General features: G+C 39.6%; 1 protein-coding gene across 4 annotated transcripts in view; it reads left to right on the forward strand.

Moving 5' to 3' along the window:
• Window positions 1-7,017: 7,017 nt before the first annotated feature.
• The window catches only part of KIF2A (kinesin family member 2A), a 67,694-nt gene continuing 49,666 nt past the window's right edge, over window positions 7,018-25,045 (forward strand). For 2 of the 4 annotated variants that reach the window (XM_023256931.2, XM_023256941.2), the window contains exon 1: window positions 7,018-7,299. In XM_023256931.2, coding sequence (XP_023112699.1) covers window positions 7,236-7,299 — 64 coding nt within the window. In that variant the 5' untranslated portion in view covers window positions 7,018-7,235. The remainder of the gene's footprint in view (window positions 7,300-25,045) is intronic. The other 2 variants (XM_023256945.2, XM_023256947.2) reach the window with 1 other exon arrangement.

Below are 25,045 nucleotides of genomic sequence, written 5' to 3' on the forward strand. Positions count from 1 at the left end.
TTTTTCACCATTTGCCTTAAGAGTTAGTAAAGGTTATGTAAATGTCATTAGTGAGTAAACATGAATAATAATTCCAACAAAATCTTGTCTTCTGAGGCTGTATTCTTTAATATATTTCTCTAAATTATCAGTTATCTTTTTATTCTTTGACTTCCATTTTGCCTGGCTATTGTTTCCCAAACTACATTTTTGTAGAGACTACTTTTTACTTTCTGCAATTGTACACCAGAAACATTCCGACATCTGGTAATCACATTGTCCTCCATTCTTTTTATAAACATTTTTTAATGTTTATTTATTTATTTTGAGAGGGAGAGAGAGCAGGAGAGGGGCAGGAGGAGAGAGGGAGAATTCCAAGTGGGCTCCAGGCCATGAGTGGAGAGCCCAATGGGGCGGGGGGCGGGGGGCTCATTCCCATGAACAGTGAAATCACGACCTGAACCGAAATCAAGAGTCGGGCACTTAACTGACTGAGCCACCCAGGTGCCCCGACAGTGTCCTCCCTTCTTAAGAATCAGAAAAGTGCACATACCACTGTCCTTTATGATCCATGTTTCATATGTAACCAGTTTCTATTCTTGATGTCTTTTATATCTACTATCTACTAGATCATATTAGATGTACTACTCATCTACTATACTAGATCTACAAAATCACAGTCTCTGGTGATAGGACCCTAGACTCTGCCTAACAATCAACCACATGAATTTTGTGCCTGATACGATTTGAGGATTAATAGATTATTATGGTATTAACAGGGGCTCCTCCCAGGCCAAGGAACTTGGAGGGAAGGGGGGCTTTCCTTCTCATTTTACTTTATACTCTTTTGTATTAAAAACAATTTTATGAGCACTTATTATATATGTGATAATCTATATCTACTAGAGATTTCTTAGGTTTAGAAGAATGACATATTACATATTGATTTTCTGGGTTATATCCATGAGGAAATATCAACTTAGATCATTCATGAGGAGAAAAGACTATCAAATCAAAGGCTATACATTTGACGATATATAATGCAGTTATCAAATTTTCCCTTCGTTTATTCAACAAATAGTTGTTGAACATCTGTGTTTTAGGTACTGCTCTATGTGCCAAAAACATACTGAAGAATATTAGATAAGGTTCCTACCTCCAAGGAGCTTACTTTAGAGTGGGGGAGGGGACAGACAAAAAATAAATAATGGAGCAAGGTAATTGCAGGTTGTGGTAAGAAATAGGGTGATATGACAGTAAGGTTGGGGTAGGGTAAGGTTAAGAAGACTTTTTTTCAGGAGGTGATTTGTGACTGAGAGCCGAAAGATTAGAAGAACCAGTCAAATGAAAAGTTGAGTAAAAGCCTCAATTTTGATCTGGGTAAGAACTTGATATTTTTAAGTGATAAATAGAAACCCAGTGAGGCTGGAACAGAGTGAGCTAGAGAATAGTACTAGATAAGGTTGGAGACATAGCCGGAGCTAGATCATGTACAGCTCTGTAAAGAATTCAGATTTTATTCTAGGGGCACCTGGGTGGCTCACTTGTTTGGGCATCCAACTCTTGATTTTGGGTCAGGTTATGATCCTGGGGTCATGGGATCGAGCCCTGCATTGGGCTCTGTGTCGAATGTGGAGCCTGCTTGAGATTCTCTTTCTCTCTCTCTCTCTCTCTCCCTCCCTCTGCCCCTTTCCCTCATTCACTCTCTAAAATGAAAAAAAAAAAAAGAATTTAGATTTTATTCTAGGAAGTTGATGATATTGTCTGTTTTGCATTTTAAGTAATCACTTTTGTACCTGATATTTTCATTTAGAGGAATTTGCCCACAATGAAAAAGTTTTACACGGATGTTCACATTGAGAATTTTATATCGGTAAAATACTGAAGACAGCCCAACAATACAATAAATGTATAAGCAGAAAATGATTTAGAAATATATGAAATATTATGTAGCTATTAAAAATTACAAGTGTTTATACATTATAAAACACACTGAAATAGTCCTAACAAATGAATCAAACCAAAAAAAATCTCTTAACAGAAAATTAAATCGACAATGTAGGGGTGCCTGGATGGCTCATTCGGTTAAGTGTCCAACTTTGGATCAGGTTATGATCTCACAGTTCGTGGGTTCAAGCCTGGAGTCTGGCTCAGCTCAGAGCCTGGAGCCTGCTTCAGATTCTGTGTCTTTCTCTGTCTCTGTCCTCCCCTTCTTGTTCTCTCTCACTCTCTCTCAGAAATAAACATTAAAGAAATATGATGTAAAGATGTCTTTAATGTATTTCCACAGTTGGAAAATATATTCACTCTGTCCTAGCTATGCTCCACTGATGGTATACAACATACATTTTCAATTTAAACAAGAAATTCAAACAGCCATCAAAAGTAAGTATGTATATTAACAAAGGTTAGGAAAATAAGACATGTTTTGGGGCTTAATATTTATTGGAAACTTTGCCTTCTATAAATTTGCTTAAAGCATTATGAAAAAAAAAGTCAAGTGTTCTTTTTTAACAACAAGGAATATTTCAGTGAAATCCATTTTTTCCAGTTGTGCTTGATTTGGACTGAATACACTGAGAAAACTAACACTGCTCATAGTTTTTTAAACTATGTAATGAGGATGAGTAGCACACCATTAATCATTTTGGTTTATATCACCAATGCTCTGTGATATATAAGACTTTATTAAGTTCCTGCATTGATTTTTATTAATATAAAAAACTTTTAACTTTACTACAAATGGTGAAAAGACTCCCTGTTATTTCTGAGTTCATACTTAGCAAATTACTGAAAATCTGGTATAAGGGAAAGCCACGATACTTCCTTTGAGAGGGATTAGTCATGTAAATTGAAATTAAAGCAAAAATTACAATAATAAGTATAAAGATTAGGAATATCTCAATGTAGACAATAATTGAATATGACACCATATTATGTGATATTTCTTTTTTTTATTTTATTTTTTTAATGTTCATTTATTTTTGAGACAGAGAGAGACAGAGCATGAACGGGGGAGGGTCAGAGAGAGAGGGAGACACAGAATCCGAAACAGGCTCCAGGCTCTGAGCACTCAGCACAGAGCCCGACGCAGGGCCTGAACTCACGGACAGCGAGATCATGACCTGAGCCAAAGTCGGACGCTCAACCGACTGAGCCACCCAGGCGCCCCATGTGATATTTCTATACAGACCTGAGTTGAATATGGACCTCAAAAGGTTTTGTACATTAGCTGTCCACCAACAGCTTACCATTAATCCGATGCAATACACTAGCAAAAAAGTATAAGCACAAGAATTATAATGAAGGTGAACAAGGAAAATAATAAAATCAATTCAGTACATAGTCCCTAAATGGTCAATGTACAGAAAATACTAAATTATGGGGATTCAGGATAATCAATAGATCTCAACCAGTTGCACTTACACCTCAGTATCTTCTGATGAGATTTACAAAGTGGGCCACATTAAGGTCCCCACTGGAGATTTTAAACCATAAGGCCCTAGAGTAAAGTTTGTGCTCTGTATTTGTTTAAAGTGTTTCTCAGGTCCTTCTGATGATCATGACTAGGGGAGAATCACCCAGATAGGACCGTCATTATAGATTAGATTGAGAAGAGAAAGCTCCATAAAGAAGAGGGGACTTCCACTGTGCCATGCCAGATGGAAAGGCTTTAAATGGAAAGAAAAGAGAAGGGCAAGTCATTTACCAGAGGAGCAGAAACAGGCAGGAATGCGCAGGTGTTGTAGGGAAGAAAGTAGGTAGACCATTCTTCAAAGAGTTCAAGGTAAATAAAGATAGTAATAGCCACTGAATGAGGTAATTAGAAGGTAATTGTTGACTTAAAAAAAATACAATTCAGTAGAGGATTGAATCCAGATTTAGGGCTTAGGAAATAAATGAGTGATGGGGAATGAAGGCAGTGGGTATTTAGAGCACTCATTTGAGAATTTGGCGGGGGAGGGAAAGTGAAAAATAGAATGGAATTTAATAGGAAGTGAAGGATCAAGAGAAGATTCCCGCCCCCCCCCCCCCCCAATTGCCTGAACATGTTTGCAGGCAGTGGAGAGAAATCCAGTGGAGAAGAAAAGAGTGGATGATATTTTAGAGCAGGTAAAATTGGGATTTATATCTCCCAGGTGCTTTTTAATGTATTCATAAGGACTAAAATGAGTTACAGTGAAGTTACACCAGTTTAATTATAATTTAAATCTGTGTAAATTCAGGGAATGAGAATCACTGACAACCAAAAAGTCTACAAGAAAGTTTTGGGCAAAAGTGGACAGCACCAAAATCAAAGACAGTTTCTGCCAACACTACCTGTTTTCTCCATTTGATCCTACATCCGCAAACTGTGGAAATAACTGAGTATAGATGCAAATATTGAACGGGACATTTCAAGTAAGATGTAATCAAGTACGGATAATCTAAGCTAAAACTGGAGCCAAGTTGTGCCTCTGCTCTTCCAACAAAGGAGCAGGTAACTGGCTAAGGTGAGTGCTGGCTGCCACCTCAAGACTCACTAGTTTAAGAGCCTCTTTCTTAGAATAATCTCTTAAGGTGTGTGTACTAATGACCCCAAGGCAGAGAAATTTTTAAAAGAAATCCAAGCATAATAAGGAGATTGCTTTCGCTGGACTTTTTAAAAAAAAGTTTATCAACTCGGGTAGGTCAACAGCAGCCACTCCTGTTAGGTTATGACTTGACAGAAATGATTATTGAGCAAGTTACTCTGCCAGTTAAGGTAGGATGGACTGGAGTGGGTAAAAGAGTATAGATAGATCTATAAAGCTAATGCTCTCCTGCCAAATGTGAGGTGATGAAGGTGAGAGCCGATGCCAACTGTGTTTAATTTTATATCACTGGACATAAAATTCTAATTAGTGACTTGAGGATCATAGTAGAGTAGTGGTTTATTTTTTATAGGATAGTCTTACTATGTGTTTTTTTAAACTTGTATTGTACTTTATAAATGTCAAAGCACTGTCATGTTTTGTGATTTTATTTGACCGTCACGAAAACGTTCTGCAGTTGAGAGAATACTTTTCCAGGTTGTTCTAAGAGGTAACAGATTCAGAGCAGTTTAACAAGTCAACTTATTGAACCAATGTCAGTGTCTACCATGTGCCAGTTACTGTTCTCATTAGGGTTATATATTTTGCTTATGCCTGAGCCAGAGTCAGAATTCTTGATCTAGGATGTTTATGGAAACGTAGCTATGTTGCATTTATTTATGACTGTTCTTTAGGAGGCTACTTTCACACAAAGCCCAAGATGCAAGTCTTGGTAAATACATATGCTGGGATGTACCAAAAAACATAAGCCTTTTGGATATGACCTACAAAGTAAAAGTTTTTATATTCAACATGTGGCATGCCTCATACATTTTTTTTTTTTTTATGGAGCAGGATGATGTACCTATTTTTAAAATACCTTTGTATATGGATTAAAGGTTTAGACTTCTTAATTACATAACCCACAGGGTACAAGGTATGTGTCAGCAACCATGATAAAACATATTTTATGAAGCAATTTTAAATTTAAAAGCTGGATAGCTTGATTCCTTTGCATTCTGTAAAGCATTTGCAAGCAAATAAATAGGTGTTTTACACCTCAGTCATTGAGACATCAGAGAATGAGTTCTACTAGACAGAACCCAAAGAGTTCAGATACCACTCTTAAGATTATTTAAAACAAAGAACAAAAAACAACCAAATCTTGATTTGGCCAGCTTATTTTGAAACAGAGGTCTTGAAGTGAGATATACAGTAATGCCATTTTTGGAATGTTAAAGCAGATTTTATTTTCTAAGTTGTCTACCCAGTATTGTTATTTTTTCGTAGAAATTACTCCTACTTTAAAATGAATTTAAGAAACTTTAGGGTCTATTTAACCTGATTATTTACATTGGTTGAAAATTCTAGGTATGTGCATATATGCACATAGGCACTTAACATACATATTCAGCTTCCAGTTAAAAAAGTTTTAAACTGTATATTTTGTTATTATTACAGAGAGATTAACAATGACTTGAGAAAGTAAGGCAAGTGTGTTTTCCTCCATAACACGTCCCAACACTAGACGCTAAAGTCACAGGTTGGAGGTTTGTACGCGGTGCCGCAAACAATTTCTTTATCCCAGGTCCACATAGCCTTCGTGCTCTCCCAGGGTGGGGAGTCTTTCTCTTCACATGTTGATGTGGTCAGACTAGTCAAGTGACTCTGCAGAAAAGGCACATTCCTTAGTCAACCTTCTGTGTCTGCCCTCTGTCCTTGAATTATAGTTATTGGCTTTATTGGCCAGAGCAATAAAGTCTTGAATCCTACCCACAGCAGAGACTGGACACCTGCTTCAGATGCACCATAAGGGGAATAGTCAAGACGGCTGGGTTTATTTTTGAACAGCGATAAGCTAGCTTATAAGGCAAGGCCATGAAGAAGCGGATCTACATTCTGATTTAGGGTGGGTGACACCGCAAAGGTTTTTCTTCCCCTTTACCATAACTAGATGGGAACCCTTACTTGGGCAAGCCACCTCTACGTGGCCATACAGATGACACTCAGATGATACACTTACGCCCGTGCTGTCAATGGCCGGTCCCTAAATTCACATCCCTCAGCCCTACAATACACTCAGAAAGCCCAGAAACCACAGGGCCCTTAATTCATTCCGGCCACGGGGCCAAGTCATGGAAGCCAGAGAGACAGGAAGGCACTAGCACACGGGTTCCCGCCTCTTCCAGGCCGCGCGCCGAAATCAAACTCGATCCTGGCTCTTCGGAGACCGCGCCGCGCGCGCTCCGCTTCCAGGGCCAGCCAAGCCAAGGCCGACGCCCTCCCACCCGGCAGCGAAGCTGCGCTGGGGGTGCCTGGAGGCAGCAGGGAAAGGCTGGCCAAGGAGGAAGAGACGCGGGAGGCGTGCTCTGCGCAGGCGCGCGGCGCCCCGCCTCCCCAGCGTCGGCTCCTGGGCGGGCGGCGCGGGCCCTCCCACTCTCCCCCGCGCCGCCTGACGGCCCCGGCCCTCGCTTCACCCCGACGCCCCGGCGTGCGCGTCCTCCCGCCGGCCTGCAGGCCCGGGGCCTCCGCCTGCTTCCCCGCCGCTGCTCCTCGCGGCCCCGTCTCGCGTTCACGCTGTCGCCCGGGCCGGCGCGGCCGCGGGCAACCGCTCCCCCTCCCACACCTACCCCGCCCCCTCCCCGCCTTTTCCGCCCTCCCGTCCCCCTCCCTCGGCCCGCCGCCGCTGCTCCAGATGAGGTGATGGCAACGGCCAACTTCGGCAAGATACAGATCGGGATTTACGTGGAGATCAAGCGGAGCGATGGTGAGCCTCGCCGCCACCCCTGCCGGTCGGGCCCCGCATTCGAGCCTTCACGGAGGGGACGCGGGGTCGGCCGCCTCATTGATTGCTCCGCCGGGCTGTGGGGGCGGGAAGGCGGCGGCCGCGGCGCTTTTGTGTGTGGCGTGTGTGCGAGTGAGGCCGGCGTGGGGTCCGCCCCGGGTGCCGCTGCAGTGCGGGGGGCGGGGAGGGGTTGCCGGCAAAGGGCCTGGGTGTCGCGGGCCCATCTGTGGGGTTCGAGCGGGTGAGGCGGAGGGTCCCGGGACTGGCGGTGGGGGGGGGGGGGGTGCGGCGCTCTTCGCGCGATCTCCATCCTCCCCGGGGACTCCAGCCCGGGGGGCCGGGGCCAACGGGCTTCTGTAGGGAGGACCCAGCCTCGCATTTCACCCAGCCCTTTTCATTTTCCGGCAGTATCTCTGAGGGGGTTGGGGGTGGGGAGAGCGTGGAGACCATTGGTTTCAGGATTTAGAGAACCGACTACCGGTCCGAGGCCGGTGGGGAAAGGCCAGCCCCCGAAGCTGGCCAGGCTTCTTCGGCTTTCGCTTCTCGGGCATGCCGTTCATTTTTTTGCTAGTCCTTTCCTTGGAAGAAGGATGCCGAGAACGTCGTGCTCGGCCATGAATATGTGGGGGGGGGGGGGGAAGCAGTGGGAAGTGGTTGGTGTTCGATGAGCTTCTCAGAGGTGATGAGACTGAAAGGGAAGGAGAGGGATGAGCCTAAGCTCTGCGATGCATTACTGAGAGGGTGGGGGTGGGCCACCGGATGTTGTTATTTTCACACTCTCTAGAGAGGTAGCCAAGAGGAAAGTGTTAGATGAGGTGAACATACATGCCTAATTCAAAAGAAAAAAAAAATCCTTGGGCTTATGTATCTCTCTATAGGTTCTAATTGGAAAAAATGTTTTATGTCATTGGCTTGGGGTGTGGATTGAGGTGCCAGCCAGGCTTGGAAATAATTTATATTGTAAAGGAGAAAAACACGCATGGAGAGAGAAGTAGAATTTTCTTTCAGTGCGAATATTGAAAGGAGCTAGAGATGTGTAATGGAGATGTGTGGTGTTCTTGACTCTATTTCCCTTTTGCTCATAAACCTTTTTTTATGGCTTATTATTCTCTAGTCTAGCCAGTAGTAAGGTTGCTCTCACATTCACCCCCTCTTGGTTTCTAGCAAGTTTGACCAAGTTATGTGAAGCTAGGCTGACTTTGCTGTTACTTTGTGTGATATATTGGTAGGCCCTATATAGCTAATGGGTTTTTTTCCCCTCGTACTTGAGATAATTTGCCTTAACAACCAGAAGCATCATTACCCTGTACGTGAAAAGGTAAATTACACCGCTTAGAGCTTTGGAAGTTACCAGTAACACTAGTGGGAAGGCGATGTGTCCTTTATTTGGGTTGGGCTTTCTTTGTATTTTCTTTTCAAATAACTGTCCTTTAACAGTGCTGTTACTGTCGTTTCTTTTTTAGAATGAATGAGGGTGCACTGTATTACAACAAAAGTAGGATTTGCATATTATTTAAAATTGGAGGGTGCAATAAAATGTGTAAAGTTCTTTACATTCTAAGCCTTTGTGATTGTAGGTGTTACTGCAAAATATATATTTAAAAAGGGTCATATGGCATTCCAAAGCTTTGTATTTTTATTTGTAAAAATTTTTTTGTTTAAAAGTTTGACTGGAAACAATTTTGGTTCTTGTAGGGTTCGAGGATAGAGACATTTACTAATCTTTCAACATTTACCTTTTGCATTTACCTGAAACCCAGACATGTATAAGAGCTTTGTGTTTATGTAAGTGTTAATAATCTAAAGTCACATTTCAAAGCAGTTTCCCCATGAGGTCATAACGGAAATCATCGCAATGTGTATTATCCCAACCTATAGTCATTTATGCTCATCAGATGCAAGATGGAATTGGAGGAAGGTAAAATTAGACAACTGGAAGGGAATAGCCATTTGCCTTGGATGGTGGTATTTCACAGAAGGCATATCTGGGAGACTCCCTGTATGTTTTCCTTTTTCACTTTAAAGAAGCTGTTTTGTTTCCTCCCACTTCTATAGCACATCTCTGTAAAACACTAGTGGTTATTGTAACAAAAATAAACTTTGTAGTTGGATGAGCACTAATGTAATGCCTGAGACCATGGAAATCACATGAGTGAAGAAGGGCTGTTGCAGACTGCAGTTAACTGGTAACTTGATGTTCTGCATGCTTCCTGATGGTGATCCTTGCCCTTATTTCAGAGCATGCTTCTCCAATAAGTGATGCTCATATATAAATAAAACATATATTCTGAGGGCCAACAGGTAAACTAAAACAGATTCATTCTTATCTTTCAAGACCCTGCTCAAAACTAATCCCAGTAAGTCTTCACTGATTGCTAAAGCCAGATGGGGAGTTAGTCCCTGGATAGTCAGCCTCTGAATTCCTAAGTCATTCTGTATCACTCATGAGGCAGCATATTTCCTAAGTATTAATGTTTGGATATATTTCTTCTAATACTGTGTTTTCAGACTACACTGGAGACCAGGTGCTGTAGAGAATCCAGTTGAGGGATGGCAGGCTACTCACATCCATGTCAAGCAAAGTCAGGTGTTACTGGATTAGAATACTTACTAATAGTCTCTTCAATTCCCTGAATTTATCTGTGGATCTCCTCGATGTGCCTAGCAAAGGTTCTTGCATATAGTTTTTGAGTGGATCATTCGTTACTGGATTTCTGGTTTTCAAACATTATATAAGTTAACTATTTGGGTGAAATCTTACCTGGAAGTGAAACCCTTCCATCGAGGCTCTTCCTTTGCTACCACATCCCTATTCTGCTCCCCTCCCCCAACCCTGTTCAGGCCTCTTAATTCAACATCCCCGGAATTGACTGCAATTGAGTGATGTACTAAAGCTAATTTGACATTTCTGGTATTTTAAGTTAAAAATGACAGAAGTTAGGTGTACTGAGATTGATCCCCACCACAGGAGATAACCTGGTGAGAAATTAGACTAATTTTTGGAAATAGGACATTCATGTGCAATCTATTTTTTTTGTATGTGGCTTTCAGTTATCCTCTGATTCGATTCCTTTCTAGAATCCAGTGACTCTAAAACTGTAGGTTTTAATTGTGCTGTTAAAATATCTCTTATCTCTTTGACAGTAGCTGTGATTATCCTTTGAGGACTAGGGCAGAAACGAGAAATGTTTTGAATATTTGGAAGCTGCAACTATGAAGGGATTGTTCTCTGGGGGTCCCTTAGTCACAGCATTGATGTATTTGATCTGAAGAGAAAGATCAACCTGAAAGATCCTTAAAGTTAATGTAGTTATCACTTTTATAAATATGGAAGCAGAGTCCCAAGTCACCACAAGTGACTTGTCTAGCTATATTCATACAACTTATAGTGGCAGCCAGGAACCTGTCTTGCATAGCATAGAAACCAGACTATCTGTCAAGAACTGAGAACTGTGACAGTTAAGGGAGAATTCAGTTATTTAGGAACCATACACAGCTTTCTGCAGCCCAATAAGGGTATGTCGGAAATTGCTTCTCAGTCATAGGAAAAGCACTAGGGAGCAGTGTTAAGCCCAGTTGGAATGATCTGGTAAAAAGTGATGATGGTATAGTAAATAGAAAGTCACAAAGATGAAAAATATTCCTGTGTCTTAATTAAATGTTAAGGAAAAGAATGCTTTAATTAAGCATCTGAAATCATGAAATTAAAGATTTCAGAGGATTTGTTGGGAATCATGGAGTTTAGGGCAGGCACTCTTTATTTAGGAAAGATTTTAAATGGCCTAATTCTTGTTACCTACTTTGCCACATTTATTCTTCTGCTGGTTCATCTTTACATGTCATTATATAGACTTTTGGAGAATGGACTGTGTGAAGGTAGGTAATAAAGATGAACAACACAGCAATATGGTTGTTCTTTAGGTACAATTTTGTGGCTCTGTGGAGTGGGTGGAATGGGGGAATTTGCGGATTAATAGTTTCCTTTTACATGGTAATTAGCATAATAATGGTTCCATATATGTGTCTGTTAGGCCTTCATAGTTTTCCAAACAGGTTGTCTAATTGGATCTTCACTAGAAACCCTATGATGTAATAAGCAGTGTGGAAGCTGGTAGATTTATCATTTTATAGGCATAGAATCTAAGGTTGGGTTTTTTTGTTTTTTTGTTTTTTTTTTGGCCAAGATCACATGTTAATTGATTAGGGACATAGCCTGAACCAAACCCTTGGTTCTTTCACTCCTGCTTTTCTTTTTAGTGGGACAGATGTTTTTGGATAATGGTAGGAAGTTGTATACTTTGTACTTTGGTGGGGTTTTTTTTTTTTTTTTTTTTGAGATGTTAAAAGCCCCTGTAGTAAGTAAATTTTTTTCTACTATTACCAGAGAGGCTCAGAAAACTTACATTGAATTAAAGTTTCTGAATTGGTGAGATCAGATTGAATTCTGATATTTTATTGAGTATAAGGATGAAAATTCATCACTCTAAGGCTTTAAAATCCCTTTCAGTAGTTAGTCACTTGTTGCTTCCAGAATTACTACAGAATCCCAGGTTCATTGCTTAGTCACTTGATTCTTATGACAAAAATTTTGGGACCCCGGGGAAAACTTATGTGTCAACTTGTTTTATATGTTATAATTTTTTTAAAGTCTAGAAAATAGCAAAGAGTCAGTTAAGCATTTGTCTTGTTTCAATAGGGAAGGAGGCATGAGTGGAAAATCCAGAGTGGGGTTCCTTGAGATATCATCCAGACCCATTCTTCCTAGGCACAAGTGTACTTGTCATTAATATTAAGTTACTTTGTTTTTTTAATATTTTTTAATGCTTACTTACTTTTGAGAGAGAGAAAGAGGACAAGTTGGGGAGGAACAGAGAGAGAGGGAGACACAGACTCCCAGCTGTCAGCACAGAGCCTGATGAGGGGCTCAAACCCACAAACTGTGAGATCATAACCTGAGTCGAAGTCAGATGCCCAATCGACTGAGCCACCCAGACACCCCTATATTACGTTAATCTTTTGCAAAGCTTAATTCTTGGATTCAGCCATCTATTTTGCTTTTAACACCTCTGCCCTGTAACCTAAAATAATCTTTTAAGGAGTTTGTTTTGAGATCATTATTCTGAGTTTAAGAATAGGTACAATTCTTAAGCCTTGAGTACAATTAATTTTCACTCTTCTGGTCCAGCTGTGGAGTAAATATAGGTTATAGGTTACCCTCCTATCACATACTACCTCTTTTGATTAAAGTAATAAAAATGGTATTATAGTGCCTAAGTGAAAATAGAAGTTAGAACCTCACCATGTTAAACAATCAAGCTCTTGATTACATGCAGTGGCTACTGTGCCATGTACTTATATGGAGAGTTAAATAAATTCAAGTTCATGGTCATTGGGATTTGTCTTTAAAAACCTCCTCCAGGGGTGCCTGGTGGCTCAGTCAGTTAAACGTCCAACTTTGGCTCAGGTCATGATCTCATGGTTTGTGGGTTTGAGGCCTGCATCTAGTTCTGTGCTGACAGCTCTGAGCCTGGAGCCTGCTTCAGATTTTGTGTCTCCCGCTCTGTCCCTCCCCGCTTCGCTCTCAGTCTCTGTGTGTCTCTCAAAAATACACATTAAAAAAAAACAAAACAAAAACAAAACCTCCTCAAAATACAATATCGTTTCATTGTTGGTTAACCTTAGGTTAACTTTTTGTAACTGGGAGTAAAATGAGTGGGGAGGTGTCCCTTTTTAAAGTTGTGCTTATAAATCTAGTCCTTGGGCTCTCTCAGTTTGGTGCTACTTGTTTTTCTCATTATCCGCTACAACCAAGCTTGTAGTTCAGGTGGGCATTTACTAGAGTGTGAGAATGTTTCAGTATATAGACTGTGAGTGATTATGTCATATCATAAAACAGTGTGTCTCATAGTTTTTTCCTACTGATTTATCAAATACATTTTTATTAATAGCTCATTATGTATCAGGTATTCTGATAGGTGTTGGAGATACAAAAAATACACAGTTCCTGCCTTCAAAAACAGTAAATAAATGATTGATGTATGGTGTGATTAGGACTGATAGAAGTATGCTGTTCTGTGTGTACATTATTACCACTTCCCTTTTTAGGTTTAGGCTCTTTATTTGGACTCTGAGTTATGAGTCTGGTGGAAAATAGATGTCATATATGTTATCCCTTTCACCTCCTCTGTGCAAGACTAATATCCATTATCCCTTATGGTGTGCTTTCCTGGTAAGTTCATATTGATCCTCAGGATTCTTCTTAATAAAGTTCCACCAGTCTTGGTAGCTCCTGTCACTTTATTGAAATTGGCATTATTTGTCATTACTGGCCTATTTTCTGTTCTCTAATACCCATCTGAGTTTCAACTTTATGACTTTTTACTTTTGTTTTGACATCTAAAGGAATAAGATTTATTCAGTTTTAAATTTCTGGTGGAGGAGCCACGGAGTTTGGAATTCTGGGTTGGGGTGCTTATAAACACAGAGATTAGGGAACAAGAGCATGAAAACTGATGGAGCAGCTGCTAGTGCTTATATGTAATTTGGAAGTAACCTCCCTACACAGTGTGGCCAGGGGACTATGAGAATCAGATACCTCCCTGAGCTGTGTATTTTACTTAATTTCAGAGACTTACTTCTCCAGATTTTTTATTGGTTTTGCTATTAATTTTAACCAGATTTCACTTACATAAAAATTTTTAAAGGAACGACAGGATAAGCTGAGTGTCTACACTGTACAAAGACTCCTTTTTGATTATAACTGTCATTCAGCGGCTATCAGTGTCATCCACATACCTTGTATCTTCCGTACTGCCATGTGAATTCTGTTTGTTTCTTAAAAATTGAATCCAGGTGTCACTTTTGATATCTGAAGGGTTTTAACATTTGCACCCTTTATAAAGTCAGTTGCTTTCCTAAATGTGTTAATATCCAGTATCTTGGTTGATTTTTATGACAGCCCTGCAAGGCAGCTAGTGTTTTACCCATTTTATTGAAGAGGAACTCTATGCCCAGAGTGTATAAATTACTGGGAAGTGTTTAAGGCTTATGAAGGGCAATTTCATATATTTATACTATATACATTGGTCAGGACAATGTGGTAAGGGTATTTTAGTGGGGTGGGATGTGATAGATTTACATATATTTAACCCATTGGATAAATGTGGTTGTGGGAGCTGTTTCTAAACTGGGTAGACTCTGCATAGTGGTGTCACAACCTTGGCTACTCACAGAATTCACCTTGGGACATTGAAATTAAAAACAGCCAAACATAAAAAACAAACCCCCAACCATCAACACCATTATCCTGGCCCTTTGCATAGAGATTCTGTTTTAATTGGTTTGATATGGAGCCTGAGAATCAGTATTTTATTTTAAAACACCTCATACGTTGATGAAACTTAACTTCACACATACAGGTGATTTCAGTGTGCACCCAGGGTTGTGATCTGTTATTTTAGCAAAAGTAGCATTTCCTAATGATGATCTGACAAAATTTCATGGAGAGTGAAGTTTAAATGGTGGGAAGAAGATGACCAGTAGATTGCCATGGGGAGAAGGAGGCTTTCCAGGCATGTAATGTGCAGCATGTGAGAAGTTCCTGAGCTGGAAGTGGATGGAGGGCTGTGAGGTAAAGGCATTTAAAACAGGCAGAAGGGAGGGTGATAGATGAGGAAAATAAGGAAGGACAAGTAATCTGGGGCACTTTATTAAAGACTTGGAAACAAAGGTAAGGTAATGCTTCTTGGAATTAATTTCTAGGACACTTGGAAACTACGGTAGGACTTAATCTCCTAAGAGCCGTAATAGGAGTTAGCTTGTGATTAGTGATAGATTAGAGGTAGAGTAATACTGAAAATGAGAGCTAGCGAGGATAAGATTGCATCATTCTAGGAGGGTGAGCAATGATTAAGGAACAGATGAAATCTAGCAGCCTGCAAAAAGAATTGATGTTATATGGTGGTATATCACTTGTGCTGAGTAAAGAACATATGTGTTGAAAGGAATGGACTTAACATTTGGAAAGTCTGAGTGTAGGTTATAAAATCTCTTCAGTTCTGTTTAATCAAGCTAATCCTATTCATGAATATTTTGTAGAGGACTGTGGAGCCTGTGTACAATTTAATATCAAAGAGAGCATCCAAATCAGGCTGTTTATAGTTTTTGCAGCTAGTATCTTTAAAATGAGTCTAAGGTATGAGTCACTTCCAATAAATGTTTATATGTAGAGCAGGAATTTACTTAAGCTATAACTAACTGCTTTGCCTACTTAAGAAGACTCAGTTATAGTATATTAGTCAAAACCCTCTTAGAATTCCTGGAAGGGAATGGGAAGGAAAAACAACACTTAAAGGATCTGGCTTCGGCTCTTTAATGGATGAAGGGTTTTGATTCTCGAAAGGCAGCTGCTCTCCTTTACTTTTCCTTTGCTCTTATTTTTGCCCTATTTTTTTCTGCTCTGGCTTTTGCCTTACTTTTCATCCTCGATATTCTGAATGTCATTTCAGCATTTAGAATCTCTTAACTGCGGGGTGCTTGGGTGGCTCAGTCAGTTGAGCGTCTCACTTAGAATCAGGTCATGATCTCAGGGTTTGTGATTTCAAGCCCCACATGGGGCTCTCTGCTGTCAGCATGGAGCCTGCTTCGGATCCTCTGTTCCCTCTCTCTTTGTCCCTCCCCCTCTCATTCACTCTGTCCCTCCCTCCCTCAAATAAAATAAACATGAAAAAAAAAATCTCTTAACTGCTGTTGCAGTTTAGGACTTAAAGAGAAATAACTGAGGGATAAATAGGGCCTATTGGATTTTTAGGGCAGTGGAATCATTCTCTGTGATACTATAATGGTAGATACATGTTATACATTGGTCAAAACCCACAGAACACATGACACCCAAGAACAAACCCTAATATAAAATTACGAACTTTGAGTATTATTGATGTGTCGGTGTAGGTTCATCCATTGTAACAAGTGTACCCAGTGTGGGCTGTTGATGATTTGGGAGGGTGTGGGTATGTGGGAACAGGGGTACATGGAGAATCTGTACCTTTCTGCTCAATTTTGCTATCACCCTAAAACTGCTCTAAAAAAGGTTAAGAATGAGGGTCAATCCTTTAGGGTTGCATTTAAGGTTAACTTTTGCTTTTTATTTTTGTTACACTTCATCTGTTGGCCAATGTGAGAGATTGATGGTTTGCTAACACAATTTTTAAAATGAGCTGTAGTGCAGTGGGGGAATTCAGATATGCTTGACCCATGGACATTGTGAGTTTAAGTTCATATGCTGTGACAAATGTCCAAGCAGTGTGTCTAGAGCTAGAGCTTCATTCTTGAGGGGAGCCAGGGTTGAACTTAAAATAATTTAAACACTGTTCTATTTATAAAATAGGGAATTCCTCTTGTAGGATAAATACATGAGGTCTAATGTCTCATGGAAAGTGAGTTGGAGTGCAAACAGTATTAAACTTTTGAGGGGGGAAGGGTTATTATTTTAGTTTACTATGGATTAAAGAGAAACGGATATAGTGACTTACCTACACATGAGTTTTAGGAATGGAGAGCAAATTAGAGGCCCTAGTTAGTGAGGTTAAGTTTTAAGAATTTAATCACAGACAACTCTGATAAAATACTGCTGTTGGTCAAAACGTGCTGATATTTTTACATTAAGGAAATGAACTTGTCTAGGGTCATACATAGGGATGCCCGGGTGGCTCAGTTGGTTAAGTGTCTGACTCAATCTCGGCTCAGGTCATGATCTTGCACTTAGTGAGTTTGAGTCCCACATCAGGCTCTGCGCTGATGGTGTGGAGCCTGCTTGGGATTCTGTCTCTCCTTCTCTCTGCCCCTCCCTCGCTCGTGCGTGCGCACATGCTAGCACGTATGCTTGCAGTCTCTCTCTCTCTCTCTTAACTCTCTTACTCTTTCACTCTCTCACTGTCTCCCAAAATAAATAAACATAAAAAAAGGAGTAAGGTCATACATAAAGTAAGTAGCAAATAGGAGATTAGAGCATAGGTCGTCTGCCTCTAAAGTCCTCTACACTAATTCTGTAAGAGTTCTTTGTGTACTATGGATGTTCCAGGCATTGGAAGTCATTAATTTAAAAATGCTTTCATTTTTCTGTGGTGTAGATTGCCTTCAGGTGTTTTTTATTAATCCATCTAGCATCTGCTGCATGACCATTTGTGTTCCTTCATCTGATGCCTTTGAGGGAATAGAAATAGGACTTCTCCCTAGTAAAGACTACTGTGTCAGTTATAGCCAACCGTTAAATCGCTGTTGCACTCAGTGCAGGTGCTCGGTGGTTTTATGATTTTTTTTTTTGAAAACGAAATTTTGGCTTTTGCCAGACTCTTTGCCATTGCATGAGTTTCAGCCGTCCTTGTTCTCATGACTTTCAGAATTTTAGACAAGAGCATGTACTTCATTTGAAAGAATGTTTCTTATTAGATGAGCAGCTATATTGTCAGGAAAATACAAGAGATTATAGCAACTTGCTAGGAGTCCGTTGGCATAATTGATGGATTTGGGGGCTTGTCTAGGTTCAGTGATCTTTATTTTTTATAAAATTGTTGTTTGAAATTGTTTTTCGGGGTAATGTATGGGTTGAATTTTTACATTTTCCACTCCCTGCCACCCAAAGCTGATACTGAGAGTTGGTTACAACATGACCCTAAATATGAGTATTTTCTTGGTTTGATTTTTGGGGTATACCTTTTTTTGAGGAGGGTACACTTTTATTAAGAACAATTCATTGCTTTTAACCTTACATACTCTTTTGGGTTTCATTAAGACCCATTCCTTAACTAAGTTAAAAGTAAATATATTTTTTTTGTTTCCTTCCTACCCCTTATACTCTTACTTCCCAATCTTTGTAGGTGCTTCTTTCTCTCTTCATTTTCCTATTTATTTATTTATTTATTTATTTATTTATTTATTTATTTATTTTATTTTAATTTTTTTTCAACGTTTTTTATTTATTTTTGGGACAGAGAGAGACAGAGCATGAACGGGGGAGGGGCAGAGAGAGAGGGAGACACAGAATCGGAAACAGGCTCCAGGCTCTGAGCCATCAGCCCAGAGCCTGACGCGGGGCTCGAACTCACGGACCGCGAGATCGTGACCTGGCTGAAGTCGGACGCTTAACCGACTGCGCCACCCAGGCGCCCCATTTCCTTTTTTTTTTTTTTTAATGTTTATTTATTTTTGAGACAGAGCATGAACAAGGGAGGGTCAGAGAGAGAGGGAGACACAGAATCTGAAGCAGGCTCCAGGCTCTGAGCTGTCAGCACAGAGCCCGACGCGGGGCTTGAACTCACGGACTGTGAGATCATGACCTGAGCCGAAGTCGGCCGCTTAACCGACTGAGCTACCCAGGCGCCCCATTCATTTTCTTTTTTTTTTTTAATTAACTTTTTAGAAAGTTTATTTTAGAGCAAGTGCAAGCAGGGGAGAGGGGCAGATGGAGAGAGAGACAATCTCAAGCAGGCTCCACGCTCACCTTGGAGCCCAATGTGAGGCTCCTTCTCACAGACCATAATAAGGTCATGACCTGAGCCAAAACCAAGAGTCAGACTGAAGCACGCAGACGCCCTTCTTCGTTTTCTAAATGTTGATGTTCTTCAGGGCTTGATCCTAGCCTTGTAGTACTTCTCACACAGTAATCTCACTCTGGGTGGACTAAATGCTTCTCCTCAGCCCTGGCTGGCTACAGATTCTTTGTGTATCTAATGGATTAATAAATATCTCCACATGGCTGTCTCATACATACATGTCCAAATTCATCATGTCCAAAATTGAACCCATCACCCACTGCCCAACTCAAAATCCTAGATGTCTTCCTAGACTCCTTGGTGTTTCCCAATGTCATGTCCTATCATCAGGTTCTCTTAATATATAACAGCTCAGGTACCTCTTCAATCCATATACTTTTTCCATCCTTCCGCTATAACTTTGTGAGGCTTGCATTATGTCTTGCCTGAGCCATCGCAACAAATTTCTAATAGTTATCTCCACCTTTGGTTGATTACTGTTTCAGAGTAACCTTTCAAACCTACAAATTTGGCCCCCGATCACTTGCTTAAAACTTTCTGTTGCTTAAAACTTTCACACGCTGTGTGTCTGTTGCCCTTTGGCTAAAGCCCAACTTTAGTATAGTTTACTCTAGACCCTGAACAATCACCTCCCTCTCCAGTCTGATTTTTTGCAACTTACTTGAGGCATTCCAGACACACTGAACTCTTACTAGAATACTACACTTCTGCCTACTGAATCCATGCTGTTGCTCTTTTTTGTCTCTATTAAACGTTCCGTTCTTCCTTGATTCATAGACTAGGATAGGTCCCCTGCTTTGTGGTCTCCCAGTCCCTTCTGTTTACTCATAAAAACACTCATGGGATTATATTTGTTTACTTGTCTTTGGTCAGACTCAAGTTGCATTGTATCCTTGGTGCCTGGGACAATGCTTGTTCATGCTTAGTAAATTATCTATTTTTTGAACCAATGATTAAATGAACTTCTAGCTCTGCTCTTCTCTCACTGCTCTATTTAATTTTGACATTCTGGAAAAAAATTGATTTGTGTTCATCTTCAGGGTCAAGAGGTATATGTCATTGCTTTTAATGTACACTTTCAACTTTTTTTTTTATTTAATTACCTGTTTTGAATAATCATATAGTCCTGTGGTTAATAATTAAGCTGCAAAGGATATATACTGGAAAGTCTATTATATCGCTGCCTCCTAGCCACCTAAGTCTTCTCCCAGGAGATAACTGGTATTTCCAGGTTCTTGTATATGTGTGCATGGATTTGTTTTGCATTTTCAAGCAAATATTTGTGAATTTGTGCCTATATGTAGTGTGTGTGTGTGTGTGTGTGTGTAGTTGGTTAATAATAACCAATTTATTATTGGTTAAATATAACATAATTCAAGTTGTGCCCAATCTGTAGTTCTTACACAGGCAATAAACTGTATTGAATAATTTTGAACTTTTGACATTTTTTGCATATTGATGCCTTTATCTGTAGGATAAGGTTCTAGAAATAGAATTGCTGTGTTGGAAAATTTTTAAAAATAATATTTTTAATTTTGAAAGATCTTGACAATTAGTAAATTGAGAAAATGTGAATTTACCTTCTTAACTGCACAAGTGCCCCTTGCTTCATACCCTTGTCCACACACTGTACAACATACCTTTTGGAGATTTGCTAGCTTGGATTATAGAATTAGGACTGTGTGTGTAGAATGTTTTCTTTTGATGTTAAATGGCCCAGAAAAGATAATATACTTAATTTATAAAGTGTTTATGAGGTCCAGACATATAATGAAAAACATTTAAGTTCTAGTGTTATGATAGCTAGGATAGAAAAACAAGATGTCGTGTTATGTCTGATAATGAGAAGAAGGTGATGTTTTTAATTAAAAGTTTTTGAAAAATAAACATTATGGTTTTTAACCTAATAAACTTGAGCAGTCCTACTAAATAAATGGGATTTTTTTTTTCAGACTCTGAACACAGTGAAATAAATGTGTTAACGAAATTACTTGCCTGTATTTCTGTTCATTTGTAGTTGGTTAACTCACTTAAGTAGATTGCCTCGTTATTTGAGGCCAGATCAAGGAACTGAACCTCTTAAAGCCACTTACGTCTCTGTTCTTTTACTGTCCAAAACATCAGCTTTTGCCTGGAAGGGTGGTTGGGTGAAAGTATGTGTATTGTTTATTTGTTCATTCAACCAATAGGTTTCGAGTATTTTAGGCAATGTACTAGTTTTTGAGTATAAAACAATGGGGTGGGGAGGAAGATCAAAAATATGTCTCCACATGGAGCTTTCATTCATATAGAGGAAGTGGAAGATGCACGGCTATGCCACTTAATAATTTGTTCTTTTATTAATGGAGAGAAATCACATCAGCATATTTGTTGAAAGGAAGAAGCTGGAGGGATGAGAAGAGGCTGAAAATAAAGAGCAAGGAAAGATTATCAGTAGGTCAGGATTTTGGAGAACATGGATCAGGTGATCCTTAACATGACCTTTCAAGGCTTTATGTGATCAGGCTCTTACCTTTCATGTGTCACCTTATCCACTTACCTCCTTGCTCCCATTGTTGAGCCTCACTGGCTTTCATTTAGTGACTTTTACCTCAGAGCTTTTGCACAAAGTGTTCCCTTCACCTCAGATGTTTTGTCCCCCACTCTGCTTAATTGTGGCTTTTCGTTTTCATCTTAAACATTATTTCTGCATTTTTCAAAGGGGTCTTTTGTAACTCTCATAATCAAAATTTGATCTCTCTTCTTATTCTTTCTCAGTACACTTTATTTTTTCATAATAAAATTTGTCACCCTTTGTAAGTATACAGGTCTTTGTGATTCTCTATTAGAAATTTAGCGTCAGGTATAGTACGTGGCACATAGCAGGCATTCATTGAGTATTGACTGAGTGAGTTATGAACTTAATGAACTTAACACCAGCAATGAATTAGATTAGCCATGAGCTTACATCCTCGATAATTTAGGTTTTTAAAAACCTTTTCAGGGTTTTATGGGTTATGAGTGGGGGGACGGATGAGTAGTCAGAAGTTAGGATGTTTAGGGCAGTGAAAATACTGAGTATGGTACTATAATGGTGGGTACATGTCAGTATACACTTGTTCAAACCTATAGATTGTACACCAAAAGTGAATCATAATGGGCTTTGGGTGTTGTGTCATTGCAGATATCAGTTATACCAAATGTGCTACCCTGGCAGGGGATGTTGATGATGAGTTAGGTTGTGCATATGTGAGGGCACAGAGTATTTTGAAAATCCTCTCTTCTGCTTAATTTTGCTGTGTACCTCAGGCTGCTCTAAAAAAAAAAGAGTAAGTCTTGGGTGCCTGGGTGGCTCAGTTGGTTAAGCATGTGATTCTTGATTTGGGCTCAGGTCATGATCTCATGGTCGTGAGATCAAGCCCTGTATTCGGTTTGACTCTGCACTGGTGGAGCCTGTTTAAGATTCTCTTCTTCTCCCTCCTCCTCCCCTCCCCCCTCCAAGCACTTGTGTGCTCTCTCTCTCGCTCTCGCTCTCTCTCTCTCTCTCTCTCTCTCTCTCTCTCTCACACACACACACACACACACACACACACACACACGAAGTCTTTAAAAAATAAAACAAAATGCTATAGTCTAGGAATATACCCAAGAGAACGGGAAATATCTGTCTATATGACAACATGTACATTAATGTTTATAACATTATTCATAATAGCCAAAAGGTGAAAACCCCAGTGGCCATCAAATGATGAAAAACAAATTGTGGTTTATTCGTATAATGGTATATTCCAACATAGACAAGACGTTGAAAACATTATGCTTGGGATGCCTGGGTGGCTCAGTTGGTTAAGCGTTCAACTTTTGATCTTGGCTCAAGTCATAGTCTCACGATGTGTGAGATCGAGTCCCTCATCAGGCTCTGCCCTGACATGGGAAGCTTACTTGGGATTCTCTCTCTCTTCTTCTCTCTGCCCCTCACCTGCTTGCGCTCTGTCTCTGAAAATAAATAAACATTAAAAAAAGAAAAAAAAGAAAAAAAACCTTCATGTTTAGTGAAAGTTGCCAGTCCAAAGGACCACATTATATGATTTCATTTATATGAAATGTCTAGAATGGGAAATCTATAGAGACAGAAAGTAGATTAGTGGTTGCTTATTATGGGGAGGGGGTTGTTGGAAGAATGGGGAAGTGATGGCGACAGTATAGGAGGTGTCTTTTTGAAGTGATTAAAATATTACAAATGCTAAAAACCATTAAATTGTATACTTTAAATAGATACATGGTATATTATGTAAATTATATCTTAGTAAAGTTTTTTTAAAAAAACTTCATAGGCAACAGGGAGTTTTATTTAAATTTGCATTGTTACTAGTAAAGGTGAGCATTTTTCATATTTTTTGTCAATTGTAGTACTTTTTGTCAGCTCCTACTTTTTATTTTTTTATTATTTTTTCATTATTTTTTAATGTTTATTTATTTTTGAGACAGAGAGAGACAGAGCATGAACGGGGGAGGGTCAGAGAGAGAGGGAGACACAGAATGTGAAGCAGGCTCCAGGCTCTGAGCTGTTAGCACAGAACCCGACGTGGGGCTTGAACTCACAGAGCGTGAGATCATGACCCGAGCCAAAATCAGAAGCTCAACTGACTGAGCCATCCAGGCGCCCTCAACTCCTCCTTTTTTGTTTTGTTTCCTGGACTTGATTGTACTACGTTATCTGAGTTTTCTTCTTACTGCTTGATCTATTCTTCTTAATCTCTTTTCTATGTTTTTGTTCTTTGTCTCCCTCTTAAATATTGGTGTTTCCCAGTGTTTTATCATTGGTCTTCTTCTATTTCTCTGCGTTTTCCCTAGTTACTGTGATCTACTTTTCTTTTTTTTTAATTGAGCTAGAACTTACATGTCATAATAACCCTTTTAGGCAATAAATGCAAAAATAAGTGAGACTACATTAAAAAGCTTCTGTACAGCAAAGGAAACCATCAACAAAATGAAACGGCCCCAGGAGTTGTTAATTTTGATGAAGTCCGGTTTATTCATCTTTTGTTGCTTGTGCTTTTGTTGTTCTAAGAAATTATTTGCCTAATCTAAGGTGTGATCTGCTTTTATGTCCTTTTATAGTTCTTTCCATGACCTGTATCACCTAAAATATTTGCATATATTCTTTTCTGCTCTTAACACTCATTCTTGACCTTTCAAAATAGAGAACAAATTAATTTAGCATTTGTGGAAAACAACACTGCAGTGTGAGAGAGGATATTGATAGAGGATAAGTAAGGAAATCCTAGTCTTGACGTTGGCTGTCTTTGTTACCAGAATTGAAGGTTGCTGGCAGTTGACTATTATGTGTGTAGTTGTGCATGTAAGTATATTGTGTGTCTTGGATTTAGAGAAATCATAGTAAGCACAACTTAAAACCAGGCATAAAGACATATTCCGGACGTGGAGTTTAAACTTGAACTATGGTAAAGATGATTTGTTTTGGTTTCTTTCATGATCCTTTCTCCTTAATTACTTTAAAACAGATCTGTGCATGGGATTCATTTTATTTAAAACCCTTCCAGCTATACTAAAACATCTGGGAAGAGAAGAAAAATAAATACATTAGAATGGATTTCTTTTAAAAAAGGAGAGTATGAAAAACCTATAAAATTGTTATCTCTAAATGCTGCAGTAGGGGCGCCTGGGTGGCGCAGTTGGTTGGGCGTCCGACTTCAGCCAGGTCACGATCTCGTGGTCCGTGAGTTCGAGCCCCGCGTCGGGCTCTGGGCTGATGGCTCAGAGCCTGGAGACTGTTTCTGATTCTGTGTCTCCCTCTCTCTCTCTGCCCCTCCCCCGTTCATGCTCTGTCTCTCTCTGTCCCAAAAATAAATAAACGTTGAAAAAAAAATAAATAAATGCTGCAGTAAATATGGACGATTGATATCTCAGATTTGCTTCGAAATAATCCATTTGTGGTGGTGGGAGGAATGGCAGTAGGATTGACCATGTGTTCTACATTAATGAAACTGAATGAAGGGCATTTGTTGTTTATAAATGTGTTGTATGTGTTTGTAATTTTTCATAACAACTGAAATTTTTAAGATAAAATTTTTTAAAAATGTCTTTTGAGACCATATCTTTTCAGTTTCAGGTCTTACATCTATATATTATCACGTGGATTTCCTGCCAGTATTTCAAATTAAACTCATTAAAAATGG

The sequence above is a fragment of the Felis catus genome, chromosome A1 (genome assembly GCF_018350175.1).
Source record: "Felis catus isolate Fca126 chromosome A1, F.catus_Fca126_mat1.0, whole genome shotgun sequence".
Classification (NCBI taxonomy): domain Eukaryota; kingdom Metazoa; phylum Chordata; class Mammalia; order Carnivora; family Felidae; genus Felis; species Felis catus.